At 46.4% G+C, this 24,663-nt stretch overlaps 2 protein-coding genes across 2 annotated transcripts in view; one reads left to right on the forward strand and one right to left on the reverse strand.

Moving 5' to 3' along the window:
- The window catches only part of LOC129847419 (vascular endothelial growth factor receptor 3-like), a 67,745-nt gene extending 58,802 nt beyond the window's left edge, over positions 1 to 8,943 (forward strand). The window contains exons 10-11 of the mRNA XM_055915210.1: positions 5,628 to 5,704; positions 7,053 to 8,943. Of these exons, the coding sequence (XP_055771185.1) occupies positions 5,628 to 5,704; positions 7,053 to 7,248 (273 nt within the window). The 3' untranslated portion in view covers positions 7,249 to 8,943. The remainder of the gene's footprint in view (positions 1 to 5,627; positions 5,705 to 7,052) is intronic.
- Positions 8,944 to 10,402: 1,459 nt separating this feature from the next.
- Positions 10,403 to 23,753, reverse strand: LOC129847420 (endoplasmic reticulum-Golgi intermediate compartment protein 1). The gene is made up of 6 exons (XM_055915211.1): positions 23,606 to 23,753; positions 20,304 to 20,408; positions 19,421 to 19,481; positions 17,602 to 17,702; positions 12,805 to 12,927; positions 10,403 to 12,572 (listed from the first exon to the last, which is right to left on the reverse strand). The coding sequence occupies exons 1-6, from the start codon at positions 23,702 to 23,704 to the stop codon at positions 12,465 to 12,467; spliced, it is 597 nt and encodes a 198-aa protein (XP_055771186.1). The 5' UTR covers positions 23,705 to 23,753; the 3' UTR covers positions 10,403 to 12,464.
- Positions 23,754 to 24,663: the final 910 nt, after the last annotated feature.

Genomic DNA, 24,663 nt, shown 5'->3' on the forward strand with positions numbered 1-24,663 from the left:
TCCATCATTGTATCTCTCCATCCCTCTATCATTGTATCTCTCCATCACTGTATCTCTCCATCCCTCTATCATTGTATCTCTCTATCATTGTATCTCTCCATCTCTCTATCATTGTATCTCTCCATCTCTCTATCATTGTATCTCTCCATCCCTCTATCATTGTATCTCTCTATCATTGTATCTCTCCATTCCTCTATCATTGTATCTCTCTATCATTGTATCTCTCCATTCCTCTATCATTGCATCTCTCCATCCCTCCATCATTGTATCTCTCCATCCCTCTATCATTGTATCTCTCATCATTGTATCTCTCATCATTGTATCTCTCTATCATTGTATCTCTTCATCCCTCTATCATTGTATATCTCATCCCTCTATCATTGTACCTCTCCATCATTGTATCTCTCCATCATTGTATCTTTCCATTCCTCTATCATTGTATCTCTCCATTCCTCCATCATTGTATCTCTCCATCCCTCCATCATTGTATCTCTCCATCCCTCTATCACTGTATCTCTCCATCACTGTATCTCTCCATCATTGTATCTCTCCATCATTGTATCTCTCAATCATTGTATCTCTCCATCCCTCCATCATTGTTTCTCTCATCCCTCTATCATTGTATCTCTCCATCATTGTATCTCTCCATCATTGTATCTCTCCATACCTCTATCATTGTATCTCTCCATCACTGTATCTCTCCATCCCTCTATCATTGTATCTCTCTATCATTGTATCTCTCCATCTCTCTATCATTGTATCTCTCCATCTCTCTATCATTGTATCTCTCCATCCCTCTATCATTGTATCTCTCCATTCCTCTATCATTGTATCTCTCTATCATTGTATCTCTCCATTCCTCTATCATTGCATCTCTCCATCCCTCCATCATTGTATCTCTCCATCCCTCTATCATTGTATCTCTCATCATTGTATCTCTCCATCATTGTCTCTCCATCATTGTATCTCTCCATCATTGTATCTCTCCATCATTGTATCTCTCTATCGTTGTATCTCTCCATCCCTCCATCATTGTATCTCTCCATCTCTCCATCATTGTATCTCTCCATCCCTCCATCATTGTATCTCTCCATCATTGTATCTCTCCATTCCTCTATCATTGTATCTCTCCATCATTGTATCTCTCCATTCCTCTATCATTGTATCTCTCATCATTGTATCTCTCCATCCCTCTATCATTGTATCTCTCATCATTGTATCTCTCCATCATTGTATCTCTCTATCCCTCCAGCATTGTATCTCTCCATCTCTCTATCATTGTATCTCTCCATTCCTCTATCATTGTATCTCTCTGTCATTGTATCTCTCCATCATTGTATCTCTCCATCATTGAATCTCTCCATCTCTCTATCATTGTATCTCTCCATCATTGTATCTCTCCATCCCTCTATCATTGTATCTCTCATCATTGTATCTCTCATCATTGTATCTCTCCATCATTGTATCTCTCTATCCCTCTATCATTGTATCTCTCCATCTCTCTATCATTGTATCTCTCCATCTCTCTATCATTGTATCTCTCCATCTCTCTATCATTGTATCTCTCTATCATTGTATCTCTCCATCCCTCTATCATTGTATCTCTCTATCATTGTATCTCTCATCATTGTATCTCTCCATCCCTCTATCATTTTATCTCTCATCATTGTATCTCTCATCATTGTATCTCTTCATCCCTCTATCATTGTATCTCTCATCCCTCTATCATTGTATCTCTCATCCCTCTATCATTGTATCTCTTCATCCCTCTATCATTGTATCTCTCCATCCCTCTATCATTGTATCTCTCCATCATTGTATCTCTCCATCCTTCTATCATTGTATCTCTCCATCATTGTATCTCTCCATTCCTCTATCATTGTATCTCTCCATCATTGTATCTCTCCATTCCTCTATCATTGTATCTCTCCATCTCTCTATCATTGTATCTCTCCATCTCTCCATCATTGTATCTCTCCATCCCTCCATCATTGTATCTCTCCATTCCTCTATCATTGTATCTCTCCATCTCTCTATCATTGTATCTCTCCATCTCTCCATCATTGTATCTCTCCATCTCTCCATCATTGTATCTCTCCATCCCTCCATCATTGTATCTCTCCATTCCTCTATCATTGTATCTCTCCATTCCTCTATCATTGTATCTCTCCATCATTGTATCTCTCCATTCCTCTATCATTGTATCTCTCCATTCCTCTATCATTGTATCTCTCCATCCCTCCATCATTGTATCTCTCCATCATTGTATCTCTCCATTGCTCTATTCAAACTGCTAAATGTCAAACGGTTGGTGACATTTAGTCAAATCTCTCCTGAGGGACTGTCCGGAGTTAGGAGCTGTTTTTTTGGGGGTCTTCCTCTGACACCGCCTAGTATATAGGTTCTGGATGGCAGGAAGCTTGGCCCCAGTGATGTACTGGGCCGTACGCATTACCCTCTGTATTGCCTTACGGTCTGATGTCGAGCAGTTGCCATACCAGGCAGTGATGCAACCGGTCAGGATGCTCTCGATGGTGCAGCTATAGAACATTTTGAGGATCCGGGGACCCATGCCAAATATTTTCTCTTGAGGAGGAATAGGTTTTGTCGTGCCCTCTTCACGACTGTCTTGATGTGTTTGGACCATGATAGTTCATTGGTGATGTGGACACCAAGGAACTTGAAACTCTCCACCCGTTCCACTACAGCCCCGTCGATGTAAATGGGGGCCTGTTCGGCCATCCTTTCCTCTGGTCCACGATCATCTCCTTTGTCTTGCTCACATTGAGGGAGAGGCTGTTGTCCTTGCACCACATGGTCAGGTCTCTGACCTCCTCCCTATAGGCTGTCTCATCGTTGTCGGTGATCAGGCCTACCACCGTTGTGTCATCAGCAAACTTAATGATGGTGTTGGAGTCATGCTTGGCCACGTAGTCGTGGGTGAACAGGGAGTACAGGAGGGGACTAAGCACACACCCCTGAGGGGCCCCAGTGTTAAGGATCAGCGTGGCAGATGTGTTGTTGCCTACTCTTACCACCTGGGGGCGGCCCGTCAGGAAATCCAGTTGCAGAGGGCGGTGTTTAGTCCCAGAGTCCTTAGCTTAGTGATGAGCTTTGAGGGCACTATGGTGTTGAACGCTGAGCTGTAGTCAATGAACAGCATTCTCACATAGGTGTTCCTTTTGTCCAGGTGAGAAAGGGCAGTGTGGAGTGCGATTGAGATTGGGTCCTCTGTGGATCTGTTGGGGGCGGTATGCGAATTGGTGTGGATCTAGGGTTTCTGGGATAATGGTGTTGATGTGAGCCATGACCAGCCTTTCAAAGCACTGATTGCTACAGGGCGGTAGTCATTCAAGCAGGTTACCTTCGCTTTCTGGGCACAGGGACTATGGTGGTCTGCTTGTCAGGTTAAGCCAGTCTTCAGTTGCCTAAACAGGTCAACATGTTAAGCTGGTCTCCAGTTCTCTCCCCAGGACAACACGTTAAGCCAGTCTCCTGTTCTCTCCCCAGGACAACATGTTAAGCCAGTCTCCTGTTCTCTCCCCAGGACATGTTAAGCCAGTCTCCTGTTCTCTCCCCAGGACAACACGTTAAACCAGTCTCCTGTTCTCTCCCCAGGACAACACGTTAAGCCAGTCTCCTGTTCTCTCCCCAGGACAACACGTTAAGCCAGTCTCCTGTTCTCTCCCCAGGACAACACGTTAAGCCAGTCTCCTGTTCTCTCCCCAGGACAACACGTTAAGCCAGTCTCCTGTTCTCTCCCCAGGACAACACGTTAAGCCAGTCTCCTGTTCTCTCCCCAGGACAACACGTTAAGCCAGTCTCCTGTTCTCTCCCCAGGACAACACGTTAAGCCAGTCTCCTGTTCTCTCCCCAGGACAACATGTTAAGCCAGTCTCCTGTTTTCTCCCCAGGACAACACGTTAAGCCAGTCTCCTGTTCTCTCCCCAGGACATGTTAAGCCAGTCTCCTGTTCTCTCCCCAGGACAACACGTTAAGCCAGTCTCCTGTTCTCTCCCCAGGACAACACGTTAAGCCAGTCTCCTGTTCTCTCCCCAGGACATGTTAAGCCAGTCTCCTGTTCTCTCCCCAGGACATGTTAAGCCAGTCTCCTGTTCTCTCCCCAGGACAACATGTTAAGCCAGTCTCCTGTTCTCTCCCCAGGACAACACGTTAAGCCAGTCTCCTGTTCTCTCCCCAGGACATGTTAAGCCAGTCTCCTGTTCTCTCCCCAGGACAACATGTTAAGCCAGTCTCCTGTTCTCTCCCCAGGACAACACGTTAAGCCAGTCTCCTGTTCTCTCCCCAGGACATGTTAAGCCAGTCTCCTGTTCTCTCCCCAGGACAACACGTTAAGCCAGTCTCCTGTTCTCTCCCCAGGACAACACGTTAAGCCAGTCTCCTGTTCTCTCCCCAGGACAACACGTTAAGCCAGTCTCCTGTTCTCTCCCCAGGACAACACGTTAAGCCAGTCTCCTGTTCTCTCCCCAGGACAACATGTTAAGCCAGTCTCCTGTTCTCTCCCCAGGACAACACGTTAAGCCAGTCTCCTGTTCTCTCCCCAGGACAACACGTTAAGCCAGTCTCCTGTTCTCTCCCCAGGACAACACGTTAAGCCAGTCTCCTGTTCTCTCCCCAGGACAACACGTTAAGCCAGTCTCCTGTTCTCTCCCCAGGACAACACGTTAAGCCAGTCTCCTGTTCTCTCCCCAGGACAACACGTTAAGCCAGTCTCCTGTTCTCTCCCCAGGACAACACGTTAAGCCAGTCTCCTGTTCTCTCCCCAGGACAACACGTTAAGCCAGTCTCCTGTTCTCTCCCCAGGACAACACGTTAAGCCAGTCTCCTGTTCTCTCCCCAGGACAACATGTTAAGCCAGTCTCCTGTTCTCTCCCCAGGACAACACGTTAAGCCAGTCTCCTGTTCTCTCCACAGGACAACACGTTAAGCCAGTCTCCTGTTCTCTCCCCAGGACAACACGTTAAGCCAGTCTCCTGTTCTCTCCCCAGGACAACACGTTAAGCCAGTCTCCTGTTCTCTCCCCAGGACAACATGTTAAGCCAGTCTCCTGTTCTCTCCCCAGGACAACACGTTAAGCCAGTCTCCTGTTCTCTCCCCAGGACATGTTAAGCCAGTCTCCTGTTCTCTCCCCAGGACAACACGTTAAGCCAGTCTCCTGTTCTCTCCCCAGGACAACACGTTAAGCCAGTCTCCTGTTCTCTCCCCAGGACAACACGTTAAGCCAGTCTCCTGTTCTCTCCCCAGGACAACACGTTAAGCCAGTCTCCTGTTCTCTCCCCAGGACAACACGTTAAGCCAGTCTCCTGTTCTCTCCCCAGGACAACACGTTAAGCCAGTCTCCTGTTCTCTCCCCAGGACAACACGTTAAGCCAGTCTCCTGTTCTCTCCCCAGGACAACACGTTAAGCCAGTCTCCTGTTCTCTCCCCAGGACAACACGTTAAGCCAGTCTCCTGTTCTCTCCCCAGTAAAACACGTTAAGCCAGTCTCCTGTTCTCTCCCCAGGACAACACGTTAAACCAGTCTCCTGTTCTCTCCCCAGGACAACATGTTAAGCCCTTGACTTGTGGTTATTGAAAGTGATGCTGATGGCCTGTTCTCTCCTCAGGACAACCAGACAGACAGTGGGATGGTTCTGGCGTCAGAGGAGTTTGAGATGATCCAACACGAACACAGAGGAGCCAAGTATGTTTAACACACCAATAACGTCATGCCCTTAACCAATAGCGTCATACCCTTAACCAATAGCGTCATGCCCTTAACCAATAGTGTCATGCCCTTAACCAATAGCGGCATGCCCTTAACCAATAGCGGCATGCCCTTAACCAATAGCGTCATACCCTTAACCAATAGCGTCATGCCCTTAACCAATAGCGTCATACCCTTAACCAATAGCGTCATCCCCTTAACCAAGTGTCATACCCTTAACCAATAGCGTTATTCCCTTAACCAATAGCGTCATGCCCTTAACCAATAGCGTCATGCCCTTAACCAATAGCGTCATGCCCTTAACCAATAGCGTCATGCCCTTAACCAATAGCGTCATGCCCTTAACCAATAGCGTCATTAATATGACAAGGCGTCTGTGGGTCGTCTTTTTTAAAATGTTTTTAAAAACTGTTGTCAGAAAATAACAACAGAATATTGTCCTAACAGCTGTCTCTTCTCCTCTCCCACCACCCTCCTCACTCTCCTCTCCTCCCCTCCTCTCTCCCCCTCCCTCTCCTCCTCTCTCCCCCTCCCTCTCCTCCTCTCTCCTCTCTTCCCCTCCCTCTCCTCCCCTCCTCTCTCCCCCTCCCTCTCCTCTCCTCCCTCTCCTCCTCTCCTCTTCCCCTCCCTCTCCCCCTCTCTCTCCTCCCCTCCTCTCTCCTCTTCCCCTCCCTCTCCTCTCCTCCCCTCCTCTCTCCCCCCCTCCTCTCTCCTCTTCCCCTCCCTCTTCCCCTCTCTCTCCTCTCTTCCCTCCTCTCTCCTCTTCCCCTCCCTCTCCTCTCCTCCCCTCCTCTCTCCCCCTCCCTCTCCTCCTCTCTCCCCCTCCCTCTCCTCCTCTCTCCTCTCTTCCCCTCCCTCTCCTCCCCTCCTCTCTCCCCCTCCCTCTCCTCTCCTCCCTCTCCTCCTCTCCTCTTCCCCTCCCTCTTCCCCTCTCTCTCCTCTCTTCCCTCCTCTCTCCTCTTCCCCTCCCTCTCCTCTCCTCCCCTCCTCTCTCCCCCTCCCTCTCCTCCTCTCTCCCCCTCCCTCTCCTCCTCTCTCCTCTCTTCCCCTCCCTCTCCTCCCCTCCTCTCTCCCCCTCCCTCTCCTCTCCTCCCTCTCCTCCTCTCCTCTTCCCCTCCCTCTTCCCCTCTCTCTCCTCTCTTCCCTCCTCTCTCCTCTTCCCCTCCCTCTCCTCTCCTCCCCTCCTCTCCTCCTCTCCTCTCTTCCCTCCTCTCTTCCCCTCCCTCTCCTCTCCTCCCCTCCCTCTCCTCTCCTCCCCTCCTCTCTCCCCCTCCCCTCTCCTCTCCTCCCCTCCCTCTCCTCTCCTCCGCTCCTCTCCCCCCAGTAGTACAGAGCGCCTGGTGGTGGTCGAGTCCAGCGGTAGCCCCGTTAGTTCCAGGCACCGACCAGCCTTCCTCTCCCAGCTCTCTGGCCAGACCTTTTACAACAACGAGTATGGTCAGCTGTCAGAGGAGGGCAGGGTCCTGGACTTCTTCTCCTCCCCTGACGATACACGCTGCCTCGCATCCTCCAACCTGTGATGTCGTCATCACAGTGGGCTAGCCCCTCCTCCAACCTGTGATTGACTGCAGTGAGCTAGCCCCTCCTCCAACCTCTGCCATTATCACAGTGAGCTAGCCCCTCCTCCAACCTCTGCCATTATCACAGTGAGCTAGCCCCTCCTCCAACCTCTGCCATTATCACAGTGGGCTAGCCCCTCCTCCAACCTCTGCCATTATCACAGTGGGCTAGCCCCTCCTCCAACCTCTGTCATTATCACAGTGAGCTAGCCCCTCCTCCAACCTCTGCCATTATCACAGTGGGCTAGCCCCTCCTCCAACCTCTGCCATTATCACAGTGGGCTAGCCCCTCCTCCAACCTCTGCCATTATCACAGTGGGCTAGCCCCTCCTCCAACCTCTGCCATTATCACAGTGGGCTAGCCCCTCCTCCAACCTCTGCCATTATCACAGTGGGCTAGCCCCTCCTCCAACCTCTGCCATTATCACAGTGGGCTAGCCCCTCCTCCAACCTCTGCCATTATCACAGTGGGCTAGCCCCTCCTCCAACCTCTGCCATTATCACAGTGGGCTAGCCCCTCCTCCAACCTCTGCCATTATCACAGTGGGCTAGCCCCTCCTCCAACCTCTGCCATTATCACAGTGGGCTAGCCCCTCCTCCAACCTCTGCCATTATCACAGTGGGCTAGCCCCTCCTCCAACCTGTAATTGACTACAGTGGGATCCAATAGTTCAGATTCCAGTCTTGCTAGCCACAAGGGTTGGGAGTATACTCAATCCCTCTCCTTCCCTCACTTCCTTGCTGTCACTCTTTCCCTCACTTCCTTGCTGTCACTCTTTCCCTCACTTCCTTGCTGTCACTCTTTCCCTCACTTCCTTGCTGTCACTCTTTCCCTCACTTCCTTGCTGTCACTCTTTCCCTCACTTCCTTGCTGTCACTCCTTCCCTCACTTCCTTGCTGTCACTCCTTCCCTCACTTCCTTGCTGTCACTCCTTCCCTCTCTTCCTTGCTGTCACTCCTTCCCTCTCTTCCTTGCTGTCACTCCTTCCCTCACTTCCTTGCTGTCACTCCTTCCCTCACTTCCTTGCTGTCACTCCTTCCCTCTCTTCCTTGCTGTCACTCCTTCCCTCTCTTCCTTGCTGTCACTCCTTCCCTCTCTTCCTTGCTGTCACTCCTTCCCTCTCTTCCTTGCTGTCACTCCTTCCCTCTCTTCCTTGCTTTCACTAATTCCCACTCTTCCTTGCTGTCACTCCTTCCCTCTCTTCCTTGCTGTCACTCCTTCCCTCACTTCCTTGCTGTCACTCCTTCCCTCACTTCCTTGCTGTCACTCCTTCCCTCTCTTCCATGCTGTCAATCTTTCCCTCTCTTCCTTGCTGTCACTCCTTCCCTCACTTCCTTGCTGTCAATCTTTCCCTCTCTTCCTTGCTGTCAATCCTTCCCTCACTTCCTTGCTGTCAATCTTTCCCTCACTTCCTTGCTGTCAATCTTTCCCTCTTCCTTGCTGTCACTCCTTCCCCTCTCTATGGCCAACCGGCCCATACTGGACTGAGTCGTCTGTACATGCAGTTCTCTATCCAACCACTGGGTGGCAGTAGTATGTCAAAACTAAACCCAAAGTATTTTATATCAACCACAGTTCAGATTTGTATCTCAATACAGAGTAAGCTTTTGTTTATTTGTACAAAAATATGAAAATAAAGAAATATATCTTCTTTAGTCATGTCTCAGGTCTGTTATTTTGCTAATAATAATGACATCATACATATGATGTTAGTCTGATCTGTAGTACAACATCTCATGATGAAGTTAATGTAGAGTGAGGGCGAGGAGTGTTCAGAGAATGGACTTAATGTCTCTACTCCAGAGGACATGACTTAATATGTCTCTACTCCAGATGACATGACTTAATGTCTCTACTCCAGATGACATGACTTAATATGTCTCTACTCCAGATGACATGACTTAATGTGTCTCTACTCCAGATGACATGACTTAATGTGTCTCTACTCCAGATGACATGACTTAATGTGTCTCTACTCCAGATGACATGACTTAATGTGGCTCTACTCCAGATGACATGACTTAATATGTCTCTACTCCAGATGACATGACTTAATGTGTCTCTACTCCAGATGACATGACTTAATATGTCTCTACTCCAGATGACATGACTTAATTTGTCTCTACTCCAGATGACATGACTTAATGTGTCTCTACTCCAGATGACATGACTTAATGTGTCTCTACTCCAGATGACATGACTTAATGTGTCTCTACTCCAGATGACATGACTTAATATGTCTCTACTCCAGATGACATGACTTAATATGTCTCTACTCCAGATGACATGACATTTCAAGTCAGCAGAGTGGAACTACAATGACTTCCAATTCTACGGGTGGAACGTTCCCACAGAAATCCAACAAATTACAACATACGATTGTATAAAAATAAAATATACATTGTGTCAGTTTTTTGCAACATATTTTCATGTTTCTTTTGCTTGGAATGTTCCAGGCCGATTGAGTAAGGAGAGCAAGTAACTAAATCATTGTCTCTGAAGAAAGGAGATTGACCTCAGACTAGTCAGTGGTGGTTTGTTGTCATGAGGAAGTAGGAACCAGAACACCGTGGTTGTCATGAGGAAGTAGGAACCGGAACACCGTGGTTGTCATGAGGAAGTAGGAACCGGAACACCGTGGTTGTCATGAGGAAGTAGGAACCGGAACACCGTGGTTGTCATGAGGAAGTAGGAACTGGAACACCGTGGTTGTCATGAGGAAGTAGGAACTGGAACACCGTGGTTGTCATGAGGAAGTAGGAACCGGAACACCGTGGTTGTCATGAGGAAGTAGGAACCGGAACACCGTGGTTGTCATGAGGAAGTAGGAACCGGAACACCGTGGTTGTCATGAGGAAGTAGGAACTGGAACACCGTGGTTGTCATGAGGAAGTAGGAACCGGAACACCGTGGTTGTCATGAGGAAGTAGGAACCGGAACACCGTGGTTGTCATGAGGAAGTAGGAACTGGAACACCGTGGTTGTCATGAGGAAGTAGGAACTGGAACACCGTGGTTGTCATGAGGAAGTAGGAACTGGAACACCGTGGTTGTCATGAGGAAGTAGGAACTGGAACACCGTGGTTGTCATGAGGAAGTAGGAACTGGAACACCGTGGTTGCTAAAGTAACTTTACTGGTTGTTGCATTGATCACACATCATCTTTCATGACAGGAAAATGTCTGACCTAGTCCAATAATAGCAGTTCTAAAGACTTGTATTTATCAATGGACTTCATCTTAGTTGTCATGGTAGTGATGAGACCATTGATAAAGAACATAATGACGGCCACCCTATTCCCTGTGTAGTGCACTACTTTTGATGATAGCCCTATGGGCCCTGATCTACAAGTCATGCACTACAATGGCAATAGGGTAACATTTGGGATATAGCCCTTATAACTAAACAGTTCCCTCCCTTCCCACAGAAACCCCGTAACAACATCAAACGGATAATACCGATTGTTATCAATTACAATCAAAAGAATACACACGTTTACATTCAGTAAAACAGAAGAAACTAAGAAAATACTATTACTTTTCTCTTTTTGGCAACAAAATAAAGACGTCCAAATCCTTTTGAACGTTTTCAGAAAGTAGATCAAACCAAAAACAACTTCATAAATGGATTGGACACAAGGACATTGAACAGATAGCACAGTCAGTCACAATGGATTCAGGAAACTTTCTATAAAAAGGAGAGAGGGCGGGGCAAGGCAGTAAGCATTGACCACGTTGTAGTTCTAGAACCAAGACCAGTTCTAGAACCAAGACCAGTTCTAGAACCAAGACCAGTTCAAGAACCAAGACCAGTTCAAGAACCAAGACCAGTTCTAGAACCAAGACCAGTTCTAGAACCAAGACCAGTTCTAGAACCAAGACCAGTTCAAGAACCAAGACCAGTTCTAGAACCAAGACCAGTTCTAGAACCAAGACCAGTTCAAGAACCAAGACCAGTTCTAGAACCAAGACCAGTTCTAGAACCGGTCCATTATTCAGTCAATACCGTAATAGATTCAGCATTATGAAATGACAATAAGAAAACCCTGGTTCAGTCAACACTGAAATGAAAAACCAAACGATCCAGAAAGCTGAAAACACTTGATTTGGGAGACATACTGTATGACATGGGCTTTAAAAAAGACCTAAGGCACAATTGATTCATTATATATTTCCAATGGCTTGATGTGACAGTATGATTCATTCCACAATTCAATCATAAATACAGTATGTTATGTTACAGTGTGGTATTTTACACCTGAAAGAGTTTATATTCACTTCATGTCACAAAGTACAAAATAATATGTAAAAAAAAAAAACATTTGAAAGTAACAGGAGAGAAAATTTGATGACAAATTAATTCATTCTACCACCCTATTTAATTCATAGTGCACTATTTGAGGCTCCAAAAGAAGTGCACTATTTATGAGGCTCCAAAAGAAGTGCACTATAAAGGGTAAAATGGTGCCATTTGGACATGCCCAAGTGACTGCACAGGTTCATATGAAAAACAATCAGTTAACCATCCATCCTGTTGTCATATGGGGAAATATACTGCTAGTCTCTGGGTGCATCTCAATAGTCTAGAGTCGCTTCCTCGTCTCCTTTCCTTCCTCTGCTCTGACAGATGAAGGAATGTAAGGCTCAGTGGGTAGAGCATGGCACTTGGGTTCGATTCCCGCTGGGGCCACCCATAAAGAAAAATGTGTAACATGACTAAGTCGCTTAGGAAACAACCGGCAGCTAAATGGTATTATTATTATTCAAGCAGGTGAAGGAGAGGAGGCAGGTGAAGGAGAGGAAGCAGGTGAAGGAGAGGAATCAGGTAAAGGAGAGGAATCAGGTGAAGGAGAGGAATCAGGTGAAGGAGAGGAATCAGGTGAAGGAGAGGAATCAGGTGAAGGAGAGGAATCAGGTGAAGGAGAGGAATCAGGTGAAGGAGAGGAATCAGGTGAAGGAGAGGAATCAGGTGAATGAGAGGAAGCAGGTGAAGGAGAGGAAGCAGGTAAAGGAGAGGAAGCAGGTGAAGGAGAGGAAGCAGGTGAAGGAGAGGAAGCAGGTAAAGGAGAGGAATCCTGTAGATGATTGAAATACACCCTTCCGATGTTATAAATATGTTTTATGAGGGGCGTAGTGATACGTAGTGATGCGTGCTCAGGACAGCGTAGTGAAATGTCCTCAGGACATCTTTCCTATCTGGATCTTCTTCCAAGCCTCGGAGGCTGTGAATATACAGGAGTCTATGATGCCTGCTACCGTGAACGTCCCCCCGATGATAGCACAGATCTGGAGGGGAGAGGGAAGACCGGGGTCAGGGGTTAGGGTTGTCGTGGTTGAGGGTTGAACCAGGATGTAGACATGAAGCTAGGGTTAGGGTTGAGGGTTGAACCAGGATGTAGACATGAAGCTAGGGTTAGGGTTGAGGGTTGAACCAGGATGTAGACTTGAAGTTAGGGTTAAAGTTAGCGGTTAGGGGTTAGCGGTTAGCGGTTAGCGGTTAGCGGTTAGGGTAACATACCGTAGTTATGAACCGGTAGAGGGGTTGTCTCTTCTCTGTGTACTTGACTGTGATTGGACTGAGGTCATAACGGTACCAGATAGCTGGGATAATCCTTCCTGTGTGGCTATAGGCTACATACTCCTGCAGGGGCGGGACAAAGAGACATAACATATGTTTATTGATTGGTTCCATTTAAGAATGATGGAGGCCACTGTGTTCTTGGGGACCTTCAATGCTGCAGACATTTTTTGGTCCCCTTCCCCAGATCTGTGCCTCGACACAATCCTGTCTCGGAGCTCTACGGACAATTCCTTCAACCTCATGGCCTGGTTTTTGCTCTGACATTCACTGTCAACTGTGGGACCTTATATAGACAGGTGTGTGCCTTTTTCATGTCCAATCAATTGAATTTCGAAAAACCTGTTTTTGTTTGTCATTATGGGGTATTTTGTGTAAACTATTTAAAACATTAAAAATAAGGCTGCAAATGAAGTCAAGGGGTCTGAATACTTTCCGAATGCTCTGTATAGTTGTGCTGTTGTGGATGGGTTATTAGCAATCAGGTGTGGGTGAACAAACAGCTGGCCGCCACCAATATTACCCATACCTTGTTAACTACTGTATACTGGTAGGGAAATATTACATACCTTGTTGACTACAGTATACTGGTAGGGTTATAGTCCATACCTTGTTGACTACAGTATACTGGTAGGGTTATAGTCCATACCTTGTTGACTACAGTATACTGGTAGGGTTATAGTCCATACCTTGTTGGCTACAGTATACTGGTAGGGTTATAGTCCATACCTTGTTGACTACAGTATACTGGTAGGGTTATAGTCCATACCTTGTTGACTACAGTATACTGGTAGGGTTATAGTCCATACCTTGTTGACTACAGTATACTGGTAGGGTTATAGTCCATACCTTGTTGACTACAGTATACTGGTAGGGATATAGTACATACCTTGTTGGCTACAGTATACTGGTAGGGTTATAGTCCATACCTTGTTGACTACAGTATACTGGTAGGGTTATAGTCCATACCTTGTTGACTACAGTATACTGGTAGGGTTATAGTCCATACCTTGTTGACTACAGTATACTGGTAGGGATATAGTACATACCTTGTTGGCTACAGTATACTGGTAGGGTTATAGTCCATACCTTGTTGACTACAGTATACTGGTAGGGTTATAGTCCATACCTTGTTGACTACAGTATACTGGTAGGGTTATAGTCCATACCTTGTTGACTACAGTATACTGGTAGGGTTATAGTCCATACCTTGTTGGCTACAGTATACTGGTAGGGTTATAGTCCATACCTTGTTGGCTACAGTATACTGGTAGGGTTATAGTCCATACCTTGTTGACTACAGTATACTGGTAGGGATATAGTACATACCTTGTTGGCTACAGTATACTGGTAGGGTTATAGTCCATACCTTGTTGACTACAGTATACTGGTAGGGTTATAGACCATACCTTGTTGACTAGAGTATACTGGTAGGGTTATAGTCCATACCTTGTTGACTACAGTATACTGGTAGGGTTATAGACCATACCTTGTTGACTACAGTATACTGGTAGGGTTATAGTCCATACCTTGTTGACTACAGTATACTGGTAGGGTTATATTACATACCTTGTTGGCTACAGTAAACTAGTATACTGGTAGGGTTATAGACCATACCTTGTTGACTACAGTAAACTAGTATACTGGTAGGGTTATAGTCCATACCTTGTTGACTACAGTATACTGGTAGGGTTATAGTCCATACCTTGTTGGCTACAGTATACTGGTAGGGTTATAGTCCATACCTTGTTGACTACAGTATACTGGTAGGGTTATAGTCCATACCTTGTTGGCTACAGTATACTGGTAGGGTTATAGTCCATACCTTGTTGACTACAGTAAACTAGTATACTGGTAGGGTTATAGACCATACCTTGTTGACTACAGTAAACTAGTATACTGGTAGGGTTATAGACCATACCTTGTTGACTACAGTAAACTAGTATACTGGTAGGGTTATAGACCATACCTTGTTGACTACAGTAAACTAGTATACTGGTAGGGTTATAGACCATACCTTGTTGACTACAGTAAACTAGTATACTGGTAGGGTTATAGACCATACCTTGTTGACTACAGTAAACTAGTATACTGGTAGGGTTATAGTCCATACCTTGTTGACTACAGTATACTGGTAGGGTTATAGTCCATACCTTGTTGACTACAGTATACTGGTAGGGTTATAGACCATACCTTGTTGACTACAGTAAACTAGTATACTGGTAGGGTTATAGACCATACCTTGTTGACTACAGTAAACTAGTATACTGGTAGGGTTATAGACCATACCTTGTTGACTACAGTAAACTAGTATACTGGTAGGGTTATAGTCCATACCTTGTTGACTACAGTATACTGGTAGGGTTATAGTCCATACCTTGTTGACTACAGTATACTGGTAGGGTTATAGTCCATACCTTGTTGACTACAGTATACTGGTAGGGTTATAGTCCATACCTTGTTGACTACAGTATACTGGTAGGGTTATAGTCCATACCTTGTTGACTACAGTATACTGGTAGGGTTATAGTCCATACCTTGTTGACTACAGTATACTGGTAGGGTTATAGTCCATACCTTGTTGACTACAGTATACTGGTAGGGTTATAGTCCATACCTTGTTGACTACAGTATACTGGTAGGGTTATAGTCCATACCTTGTTGACTACAGTATACTGGTAGGGATATAGTACATACCTTGTTGACTACAGTATACTGGTAGGGTTATAGTCCATACCTTGTTGACTACAGTATACTGGTAGGGATATAGTACATACCTTGTTGACTACAGTATACTGGTAGGGTTATAGTCCATACCTTGTTGACTACAGTATACTGGTAGGGTTATAGTCCATACCTTGTTGACTACAGTATACTGGTAGGGTTATAGTCCATACCTTGTTGACTACAGTATACTGGTAGGATTATAGTCCATACCTTGTTGACTACAGTATACTGGTAGGGTTATAGTCCATACCTTGTTGGCTACAGTATACTGGTAGGGTTATAGTCCATACCTTGTTGGCTACAGTATACTGGTAGGGTTATAGTCCATACCTTGTTGGCTACAGTATACTGGTAGGGTTATATTACATACCTTGTTGGCTACAGTAAACTAGTATACTGGTAGGGTTATAGACCATACCTTGTTGGCTACAGTAAACTAGTATACTGGTAGGGTTATAGACCATACCTTGTTGACTACAGTAAACTAGTATACTGGTAGGGTTATAGTCCATACCTTGTTGACTACAGTATACTGGTAGGGTTATAGTCCATACCTTGTTGGCTACAGTATACTGGTAGGGTTATAGTCCATACCTTGTTGACTACAGTATACTGGTAGGGTTATAGTCCATACCTTGTTGGCTACAGTATACTGGTAGGGTTATAGTCCATACCTTGTTGACTACAGTAAACTAGTATACTGGTAGGGTTATAGACCATACCTTGTTGACTACAGTAAACTAGTATACTGGTAGGGTTATAGACCATACCTTGTTGACTACAGTAAACTAGTATACTGGTAGGGTTATAGACCATACCTTGTTGACTACAGTAAACTAGTATACTGGTAGGGTTATAGACCATACCTTGTTGACTACAGTAAACTAGTATACTGGTAGGGTTATAGACCATACCTTGTTGACTACAGTAAACTAGTATACTGGTAGGGTTATAGTCCATACCTTGTTGACTACAGTATACTGGTAGGGTTATAGTCCATACCTTGTTGACTACAGTATACTGGTAGGGTTATAGACCATACCTTGTTGACTACAGTAAACTAGTATACTGGTAGGGTTATAGTCCATACCTTGTTGACTACAGTATACTGGTAGGGTTATAGTCCATACCTTGTTGACTACAGTATACTGGTAGGGTTATAGTCCATACCTTGTTGACTACAGTATACTGGTAGGGTTATAGTCCATACCTTGTTGACTACAGTATACTGGTAGGGTTATAGTCCATACCTTGTTGACTACAGTATACTGGTAGGGTTATAGTCCATACCTTGTTGACTACAGTATACTGGTAGGGTTATAGTCCATACCTTGTTGACTACAGTATACTGGTAGGGTTATAGTCCATACCTTGTTGACTACAGTATACTGGTAGGATTATAGTCCATACCTTGTTGACTACAGTATACTGGTAGGGTTATAGTCCATACCTTGTTGGCTACAGTATACTGGTAGGGTTATAGTCCATACCTTGTTGGCTACAGTATACTGGTAGGGTTATAGTCCATACCTTGTTGGCTACAGTATACTGGTAGGGTTATAGTCCATACCTTGTTGGCTACAGTATACTGGTAGGGTTATAGTCCATACCTTGTTGACTACAGTATACTGGTAGGGTTATAGTCCATACCTTGTTGGCTACAGTATACTGGTAGGGTTATAGTCCATACCTTGTTGGCTACAGTATACTGGTAGGGTTATAGTCCATACCTTGTTGACTACAGTATACTGGTAGGGATATAGTCCATACCTTGTTGACTACAGTATACTGGTAGGGTTATAGTCCATACCTTGTTGACTACAGTATACTGGTAGGGTTATAGTCCATACCTTGTTGACTACAGTATACTGGTAGGATTATAGTCCATACCTTGTTGACTACAGTATACTGGTAGGGTTATAGTCCATACCTTGTTGACTACAGTATACTGGTAGGGTTATAGTCCATACCTTGTTGGCTACAGTATACTGGTAGGGTTATAGTACATACCTTGTTGGCTACAGTATACTGGTAGGAGAACCTCTGTTTTCCACTCAGGTCTTCATAGACTGTCGGGACAATCTTTAGGATGTAGTCATGAGATGCCAGAGCTGCAAGGGAACACAAGTTAACTTTTATGACAGGAATAAAATAGTTTAGTTAGTTTACTATTTTATTCCTGTCGTAAAAGTATAGTTAGTTTTAATGAGATGACAGGAATAAAATAGTATAGTTAGTTTTAATGAGAGACTGCTAGAATAGTGGTTGTTCTAGTAACCATAGTAACCCTTTGTAGGGGTCTCAAACACAGGCTAATCACACACACACACACACACACACCTCTTATACACAGGCAAGTCACACACACACACACACACCTCTCATACACAGGCTAGTCACACACACACACACCTCTCATACACAGGCTAGTCACACACACACACACCTCTCAAACACAGGCAAGTCACACACACACACACCTCTCATACACAGGCTAGTCACACACACACACACCTCTCATACACAGGCTAGTCACACACACACACACCTCTCAAACACAGGCAAGTCACACACACACACACACACACCTCTTATACACAGGCAAGTCACACACACACACACACACACCTCTCATACACAGGCTAGTCACACACACACACACCTCTCATACACAGGCTAGTCACACACACCTCTCAAACACAGGCAAGTCACACACACACACACACCTCTCATACACAGGCAAGTCACACACACACACACACACACCTCTCATACACAGGCAAGTCACACACACACACACACACACCTCTCATACACAGGCAAGTCACACACACACACACACACACACACCTCTCAAACACAGGCTAGTCACACACACACACACACCTCTCATACACAGGCAAGTCACACACACACACACACACACACCTCTCATACACAGGCTAGTCACACACACACACACACACACACACCTCTCATACACAGGCAAGTCACACACACACACACACACACCTCTCATACACAGGCTAGTCACACACACCTCTCATACACAGGCTAGTCACACACACACACACCTCTCATACACAGGCTAATCACACACACACACACACACACACACACACCTCTCATACACAGGCAAGTCACACACACACACACACCTCTTATACACAGGCTAGTCACACACACCTCTCATACACAGGCTAGTCACACACACACACACCTCGCATACCTCTCATACACAGGCTAGTCACACACACACACACCTCTCATACACAGGCTAATCACACACACACACACACACACACACCTCGTTTACACAGGCTAGTCACACACACACACACACACACACACCTCGCACACACACAGACACCTCTCATACACAGGCAACAGACAGAGAGATTCTAATGACAACAGACAGAGAGATTCTAATGACAACAGACAGAGAGATTCTAATGACAACAGACAGAGAGATTCTAATGACAACAGACAGAGAGATTCTAATGACAACAGACAGAGAGATTCTAATGACAACAGACAGAGAGATTCTAATGACAACAGACAGAGAGATTCTAATGACAACAGACAGAGAGATTCTAATGACAGACAGAGAGATTCTAATGACAACATACAGAGAGATTCTAATGACAACAGACAGAGAGATTCTAATGACAGACAGAGAGATTCTAATGACAACATACAGAGAGATTCTAATGACAACATACAGAGAGATTCTAATGACAACAGACAGAGAGATTCTAATGACAACAGACAGAGAGATTCTAATGACAGACAGAGAGATTCTAATGACAACAGACAGATCTCTACGTACGGTTGGAGCCCATCCTGTCAGCTCCTCCCAACGCATTAAAGGCTCCTTGGACATTCTGCACCTGTAGCGTGACAGAGAAAGACGAGACGAGACAGACAGACAGACAGACCCGAGACAGAGACGAGACAGAGACGAGACGAGGAAGACACAGAGAGACAGACCCGAGACAGAGACGAGACAGACGGGACGAGACAGACAGACACGAGACAGACGGGACGAGACAGACGGGACGAGGAAGACAGACAGGAATTTATGTAGGAGGATCTTACAATATTATCTTACTCTCCATTATGTGTGTGTGTGTGTGTGTGTGTGTGTGTGTGTGTGTGTGTGTGTGTGTGTGTGTGTGTGTGTGTGTGTGTGTGTGTGTGTGTGTGTGTACCCATGTGCACAATGTGTCAGTACGCAGGTTGATGTTGGATAAGATAGAGAGAGAGAGGGTGTCTATAGAAGTGTCCTGTAGTTTCAGATAGAGAGGGTGTCTATAGAAGTGTCCTGTAGTTTCAGATAGAGAGGGTGTCTATAGAAGTGTCCTGACCTGTAGTTTCAGATAGAGAGGGTGTCTATAGAAGTGTCCTGTAGTTTCAGATAGAGAGGGTGTCTATAGAAGTGTCCTGTAGTTTCAGATAGAGAGGGTGTCTATAGAAGTGTCCTGTAGTTTCAGATAGAGAGGGTGTCTATAGAAGTGTCCTGTAGTTTCAGATAGAGGGTGTCTATAGAAGTGTCCTGTAGTTTCAGATAGAGAGGGTGTCTATAGAAGTGTCCTGTAGTTTCAGATAGAGAGGGTGTCTATAGAAGTGACCTGTAGTTTCAGATAGAGAGGGTGTCTATAGAAGTGACCTGTAGTTTCAGATAGAGAGGGTGTCTATAGAAGTGACCTGACCTGTAGTTTCTCCCCGAAGGCCAGTTTGTGTATGAGGTGTGTCATGTCAGGGCTCTGTGGCTGGGCTGTGGCGCTGTGGGTCGACACGTGGAAGTTACCTGGTACCTGGAGGGAGAGCACACAGATATTACCACACAGGAACAAGATAGAAATGGGACAATATCACCACCACCATAGAGAGACAATATCACCACCACAGAGAGACAATATCACCACCAGACAGAGACAATATCACCACCAGACAGAGACAATATCACCACCAGACAGAGACAATATCACCACCAGACAGAGACAATATCACCACCAGACAGAGACAATATCACCACTATACAGAGACAATATCACCACTAGACAGAGACAATATCACCACTAGACAGAGACAATATCACCACCAGACAGAGACAATATCACCACAGAGACAATATCACCACCACACAGAGACAATATCACCACCACAGAGACAATATCACCACCATACAGAGACAATATCACCACCATACAGAGACAATATCACCACTATACAGAGACAATATCACCACCAGACAGAGACAATATCACCACCATACAGAGACAATATCACCACAGAGAGACAATATCACCACCAGACAGAGACAATATCACCACAGAGAGACAATATCACCACCAGACAGAGACAATATCACCACCAGACAGAGACAATATCACCATACAGAGACAATATCACCATACAGAGACAATATCACCATACAGAGACAATATCACCATACAGAGACAATATCACCACCAGACAGAGACAATATCACCACCAGACAGAGACAATATCACCACTATACAGAGACAATATCACCACCATACAGAGACAATATCACCACAGAGACAATATCACCACCAGACAGAGACAATATCACCACCAGACAGAGACAATATCACCACTATACAGAGACAATATCACCACAGAGACAATATCACCACCATACAGAGACAATATCACCACCATACAGAGACAATATCACCACCACAGAGACAATATCACCACCACAGAGACAATATCACCACCACAGAGACAATATCACCACCAGACAGAGACAATATCACCACTATACAGAGACAATATCACCACCAGACAGAGACAATATCACCACTATACAGAGACAATATCACCACTATACAGAGACAATATCACCACCAGACAGAGACAATATCACCACCAGACAGAGACAATATCACCACCAGACAGAGACAATATCACCATACAGAGACAATATCACCACCAGACAGAGACAATATCACCACCAGACAGAGACAATATCACCACCAGACAGAGACAATATCACCACCACACAGAGACAATATCACCACTATACAGAGACAATATCACCACCAGACAGAGACAATATCACCACAGAGACAATATCACCACCAGACAGAGACAATATCACCACCACACAGAGACAATATCACCACCACACAGAGACAATATCACCACCAGACAGAGACAATATCACCACCACACAGAGACAATATCACCACTATACAGAGACAATATCACCACCAGACAGAGACAATATCACCACTATACAGAGACAATATCACCACCATACAGAGACAATATCACCACAGAGACAATATCACCACCAGACAGAGACAATATCACCACTATACAGAGACAATATCACCACCAGACAGAGACAATATCACCACCACAGAGACAATATCACCACCACACAGAGACAATATCACCACCACAGAGACAATATCACCACCACACAGAGACAATATCACCACCACAGAGACAATATCACCACCACAGAGACAATATCACCACCACACAGAGACAATATCACCACCAGACAGAGAGACAATATCACCACCAGACAGAGACAATATCACCACAGAGACAATATCACCACCAGACAGAGACAATATCACCACAGAGAGACAATATCACCACAGAGACAATATCACCACAGAGACAATATCACCACCAGACAGAGACAATATCACCATACAGAGAGACAGAGACAATATCACCAGACAGAGACAATATCACCATACAGAGACAATATCACCACCACACAGAGACAATATCACCACCACAGAGACAATATCACCACCAGACAGAGACAATATCACCACCAGACAGAGACAATATCACCACTATACAGAGACAATATCACCACTAGACAGAGACAATATCACCACCAGACAGAGAGACAGAGACAATATCACCACCAGACAGAGAGACAGAGACAAAAAGGATGGGACATAAGAACAAGAACAAGCAGAAGAACAGAAAAAGCTGTCAGAGGTCTGTGTAGTGGGGGGGGGGGGTCAGAGGTCTGTGTAGTGGGGGGGGGGGTCAGAGGTCTGTGTAGTGGGGGGGGGGGGTCAGAGGTCTGTGTAGTGGGGGGGGGGGGGGGGGGTCAGAGGTCTGTGTAGTGGGGGGGGGGGGGGGTCAGAGGTCTGTGTAGTGGGGGGGGGGGGGGGGGGTCAGAGGTCTGTGTAGTGGGGGGGGGGGGGGGGTCAGAGGCCTGTGTAGTGGGGGGGGGGGGGGGGGTCAGAGGCCTGTGTAGTGGGGGGGGGGTCAGAGGCCTGTGTAGTGGGGGGGGTCAGAGGTCTGTGTAGTGGGGGGGAAAGGGGGTCAGAGGCCTGTGTAGTGGGGGGGGGGGTCAGAGGTCTGTGTAGTGGGGGGGAAAGGGGGTCAGAGGCCTGTGTAGTGGGGGGGTGGGGTGGGGTCAAAGGTCTGTGTAGTGGGGGAGGGGGGTTCAGGGGTCTGTGTAGTGGGGGGGGGGTTCAGAGGGCTGTGTAGTGGGGGGGGGGGTCAGAGGTCTGTGTAGTGGGGGGGGGGGTCAGAGGTCTGTGTAGTGGGGGGGGGTCAGAGGTCTGTGTAGTGGGGGGGGGGGTCAGAGGTCTGTGTAGTGGAGGGGGGGGGGTCAGAGGTCTGTGTAGTGGGGGGGGGTCAGAGATCTGTGTAGTGGGGGTCAGAAGTCTGTGTAGTGGGGGGGGGTCAGAGGTCTGTGTAATGGGGGGGGGTCAGAGGTCTGTGTAGTGGGGGTCAGAAGTCTGTGTACTGGGGGGGGGGGGGTCAGAGGTCTGTGTAGTGGGGGGGGGTCAGAGGTCTGCGTAGTGGGGGGGGGGGGGTCAGAGGTCTGTGTAGTGGGGGCCAGAAGTCTGTGTAGTGGGGGGGGGGGTCAGAGGTCTGTGTAGTGGGGGGGGGGGGGGAGTCAGAGGTCTGTGTAGTGGGGGGGGTTAGAGGTCTGTGTAGTGGGGGGGGGGGGGGGGGGGGGGAGTCAGAGGTCTGTGTAGTGGGGGTCAGAGGTTACTTTGTTAATAGTGAACTCTCCCTCGAAGCGACAGCCATATCCGTGGTTGAGAGGAACCTTCATGGAGTTGTCTACGTGCCCCACCTCATGACGACCCATCTCGTCCTGGATATCAAGACCCACCACTGGAGAGAGAGAGAGAGAGGACAATGGTAGTCAGATCATTTCTGTTGGGTACCAGCCGGGTATGGGTATCCTAAACTGGTATATATCAGACCTAACTCACTCTATTAAATTAGTCAAAACAGGAACATTTTACATTTGGCAAGAAATTCAAAAGGAAATGATCTCAACAGAGAAAAATGTCCTCCTGTGCGCTACCTATATCCCCCAATATAATCCCCATACTTTAATGAAGACAGCTTCTCCATCCTGGAGGGGGAAATCAATCATTTCCAGGCCCAGGGACATGTATTAGTCTGTGGCGACCTAAATGCCTGAACTGGACAAGAACCTGACACCCTCAGCACACAGGGGGACAAACACCTGCCTGGAGGTGACAGCCCCCCCCCCAATATGCCCCCCCTCAGCACACAGGGGGACAAACACCTGCCTGGAGGTGACAGCATTCCCTCCCCCTTACTTCCCCTCTAGGCACAACTAATTAAATATGTTCATTTAAGAGACGTGTTTTACTCAATTTGGCACGAGGGTCTGCTGTACAAATTGATGGAAAGCAGAGTTGGGGGGGACGGGGGGGGTGGGGGGGGGGGGGACATACAACATTCTAAAATCACAACATCATCAAGCCGTTAAAATAGGCAACTAAAACATTTATTTCCGCAGGGCCGTGGGGTGAGACAGGGATGCAGCTTGAGCCCCACCCTCTTCAACATATACACTACATTACCAAAAGTATGTGGACACTTGTTTGTTCGAGCATCTCATTCCAAAATCATGGTCATTAATATGGGAGTTGTTCACCCCCCCCTTCGCTGCTATAACAGCCTCCACTCTTCATCCCGGTGTGCTTTCACACCGATCCCGACAAACCATTCCTGTCTGGACCTCGCTTTGTGCACGGGGGCATTGTCATGCTGAAACAGGAAAGGGCCTTC

Source organism: Salvelinus fontinalis, unplaced genomic scaffold (genome assembly GCF_029448725.1).
Source record: "Salvelinus fontinalis isolate EN_2023a unplaced genomic scaffold, ASM2944872v1 scaffold_0830, whole genome shotgun sequence".
NCBI lineage: Eukaryota > Metazoa > Chordata > Actinopteri > Salmoniformes > Salmonidae > Salvelinus > Salvelinus fontinalis.